Source organism: Armigeres subalbatus, chromosome 3 (assembly GCF_024139115.2).
Source record: "Armigeres subalbatus isolate Guangzhou_Male chromosome 3, GZ_Asu_2, whole genome shotgun sequence".
In the NCBI taxonomy this organism is placed as follows: Eukaryota; Metazoa; Arthropoda; class Insecta; order Diptera; family Culicidae; genus Armigeres; species Armigeres subalbatus.
Window position 1 is genome coordinate 7,747,958 of NC_085141.1, and position 3,647 is coordinate 7,751,604.

The window sequence follows — 3,647 nt, forward strand, 5'->3', positions numbered from 1 at the left end:
TTTGTCTAACTATAAACACAATATTATTATAGTAATATAAATGATTATTCCATTATATTAATTCATACTTCGCACACGTTTTCGTTCCTTGTATAAACTGTTACGTTGAACTAAAAATCAAGAATTCGACGTATGTATTTTTGAAACAACCGATTCAAAAACAAAACTACTTACTGTAAGGATCGAAGCGAATGAGTTCCAACTTATCGGCCAGTCGCTCTCGAATCTTCAAAAACTGATGTCCACTGACGGCACTTTCCATCAGAACCAGGATGTTTCTGAAAGTAGAAATCGATATGGTGCGATAAACTGCTGTTGAAATATCGAGCTAGTACTGTAGTCTGATACGGCATGCATTGGCATAATAAAATGTGGATGGAATCAAGTCGTGATCACTGTTTCTTGAACTTAAGGTTAAATGAATCGATTTTTTACAATTTACTTACTTGCTTTTTGCCTTTTTCAGTAAAATATTCGTGAGAAACATTGCAATTGATTAAGTATTACGCAAAAAATCCCCTGGTGATCAGCAACCTTCTGTTGTTTTTTTACACTTCAAAGGAGTTGCAGATTGACGAAAACGAGCTCGCACGATTAGGTCAACTGCCATTATTGAAGCGTTTCTCTATAGACCAATGCAAACTCTAACTTAACCTCACTTATTTTGACAGTTCACAGAGCTTGTTTACAAGGTGTTAGAAGAAAAATCGATGAAGGGAAAATTAAAATTCATATTTTTAGTTTAAAATTGCTGTGATCCGAATATTTTAGTGTTATTCTTTGCATTCAGCAAGAAATCAATCGCAAAGAACATCTACATGCGAATAAAATGACGAAACATTTTTATCGGAAGCTGCGCCGGAGGCTAAGTCCCGGAGAAAAAGCTCTGTGAACTGTCAACCTACGTCATCATGCACTGGTCAATTGGCGATTAAAGGTTGCATGAAGAAGAAGAAGTCGAAGGATGATATTAGAAAAATATCGCACGGGGAAGCATACGGAAATTTTTTTAAAACTCTTCTCAAAAATTCTAGAAACGATTTAATTAAAAACGGAAAGCAGTACGGGGTTGGACTTTCCTTATACTGTGTATCAAGTATGATATCATAAAATAAAATTTGAAATCGAAAAATTGCGTTTATTATGCAGTAGAAGGAAAGTCCAACCCCGTACTGCTAACCGTTTTTAATTAAATTGCTCCTAGAATTTTTGAGAAGAGTTTTAAAAAACTTCCCGTATGCTTCCCCGTGCAATATTTTTCAGATATCATCCTTCGACTTCTTCTTCTTCATGCAACCTTTAATCGTCAATATTCGTCACGTCACAGGCGCAACGCATTAAATACATCGCGAGGAAATGTAAACAAGTGCACGTTTTTAGAAGCGGGTTTCTAAAGCCGATGTGCTTGCATTGGATTTTTGCATTTTTCGTGAAAAATAATTATAATTAAGGTAAGCGAAGTACATTTAAAATAATTTAATATTCAATTTTAAATGCTAAAATGTTACTCCCAGAAATGAGTGCCGTTCCATCGATTTTCGATACCCCTGTTGCTGTCCCGGTGACATCAAAACCATCGCCTTTGGGAACCAAAAGAATAGCGGTAGAAAATGGGAACTTATCTGCGGAAAAACAGTCGAAAAAGTCTAAGAAAGCATTGGCCAGTAAACAGCAAATGATAGATTTGTTGGTGCAGGAACACGTCCGAGAATTAAATCAAGAAGATTCCAGTGAATCAGTGGGTTTATCTTCGAAAAAGGCAAAAAAGAATAAGGTAAGTCACTTGTACACTGATGCAAATAAACGCCAGTAGCCCATATCGATAACAGTAAGAACATTCAGAATATATAATTCACTAAACAATATACATTTTCAGAAAAAATCTGTCGATGACAATGCTAGTTTGACGAAAAACAAAGCCGCTAAGAAACAAACCAAAATTGGACTGAAAATAAAATTACAGGACGCTAAACAACACCAGCGAAAGTTGAAGAAAAACCTGGAGGGCATTAATCGCGCCAAGCAACAGGTCAATGATTCATTAATCGAGGCACCGTTTAATGGCGAATCGCTCAAAAATACATCCAACTACCAGTCACCCATCAACAAGCAATCAAAGAAAAAGAACAAACAAATGCCGCAACCAATCACAGACACCCCTAAAGTAAGAGTTAAACAAGAGCCCCAAACTCCACGCATAAATGGCGCGAATAATTCTATCTTCGAGGACAGTAGTAATGTTGGCCGTGAAAAATTTGGTTGGGTGATTTATCCTACTCCGGTCGAAGAATTTATGGCCAACTATTGGGAAAAGAAGCCACTACTCATCCAGCGAAAGGACCAATCATACTACAAAAACTTGCTTTCTCGCGCGAAGATCGATGAAATGCTACGGCAGCATAATATCGAGTACACCAAAAATATAGACGTTACTTCGTATCGTGATGGTCTGCGAGAGACACATAATCCGGACGGGAGGGTCCTGCCTCCGGAGATGTGGTCTTTTTACAATGAAGGTTGCAGCATTCGAATGCTCAACCCACAAACATATCTTCCCGGAGTATACGAAATGAACGTGAAACTGCAAGAATTTTTCCATTGTATGACCGGAGCTAATTTTTATCTAACGCCTCCAAACAGTCAAGGCTTTGCACCGCATTACGATGACATCGAAGCGTTTGTTCTTCAAGTTGAAGGACGCAAACACTGGAAGTTATACAGTCCACGGGAACCGGCAGAGATGCTCGCACGAATATCATCACCAAACTTCACACAAGAAGAGATCGGTAGTCCTATTTTGGAAGTAATTTTGGAACCCGGAGATTTGCTGTACTTTCCACGCGGCATCATTCATCAAGCCAGCACCGTACCAGGTCACCATTCCCTGCACGTCACGATGAGTGTCTATCAGAAAAATTGCTGGGCCGACCTGCTAGAAATCTTTTTTCCGCATGCACTGGCTCAAGCGGCTGAAAATACATTTGAGCTACGACGAGGGATTCCTCTGGACCTTCATCAACACTTCGGCATTGTACACTCGGATAGCAATACCCCTACTCGCAAGCAATTGATAACGCAGATAAAATCGCTTGTCGACAAGGTATTCAGTGAAGAAGCAATCGATAGCGCTGTGGATCAGCTTGCTAAGCGCTTCCAGCATGATGCCCTTCCACCATCCGTCTCCAGCGTTGAACAATCCAGCACAGTGTATGGTTCCAATTTCAGTTTCAATTCTAACGGCACCGTTAGTCTTCGGGTACCATTCACGGAGAACAGTACCGTTTCCCTATTGCGCCGCAATGTACTTCGGTTGGTGAGCGAGGAAGAGAAACTTCGCATTTACTACCACACGGATAATTCACGTGAGTATCACGAGTATGAGCCAAACTTCCTTGAAATCGATCAAGATGCTGCCCTGGGTGTAGAACTGCTGGTCAAGATGTATCCGCAACCATTGACCATTCGAGATTTGCCAGTGGAAGATAAAATTGAATTCGCGAAAAGCCTTTGGGAAAAAGGATTAATAGTAATTCAAGGTTATTAAGAGCCTGGGGCTGAAAATTGCATAACTCTTTATTATTATTAATACAATTGTAATTCATTGTTTTATTTTAGAAATAAAATGTAAAAACTATCTAAAAAAGAAA

At 39.2% G+C, this 3,647-nt stretch overlaps 2 protein-coding genes across 2 annotated transcripts; one reads left to right on the forward strand and one right to left on the reverse strand.

The window, feature by feature from the left end:
* On the reverse strand, window positions 1–604 carry LOC134219501 (large ribosomal subunit protein bL33m). Its single transcript, XM_062698246.1, has 3 exons — window positions 447–604; window positions 175–278; window positions 1–110 (listed from the first exon to the last, which is right to left on the reverse strand). Exons 1-3 carry the CDS (start codon window positions 485–487, stop codon window positions 58–60), a joined length of 198 nt encoding a protein of 65 aa, XP_062554230.1. The 5' UTR covers window positions 488–604; the 3' UTR covers window positions 1–57.
* Window positions 605–1,145: 541 nt separating this feature from the next.
* On the forward strand, window positions 1,146–3,647 carry LOC134219499 (bifunctional lysine-specific demethylase and histidyl-hydroxylase NO66). Its single transcript, XM_062698245.1, has 3 exons — window positions 1,146–1,451; window positions 1,515–1,774; window positions 1,877–3,647. The coding sequence occupies exons 2-3, from the start codon at window positions 1,517–1,519 to the stop codon at window positions 3,542–3,544; spliced, it is 1,926 nt and encodes a 641-aa protein (XP_062554229.1). The 5' UTR covers window positions 1,146–1,451; window positions 1,515–1,516; the 3' UTR covers window positions 3,545–3,647.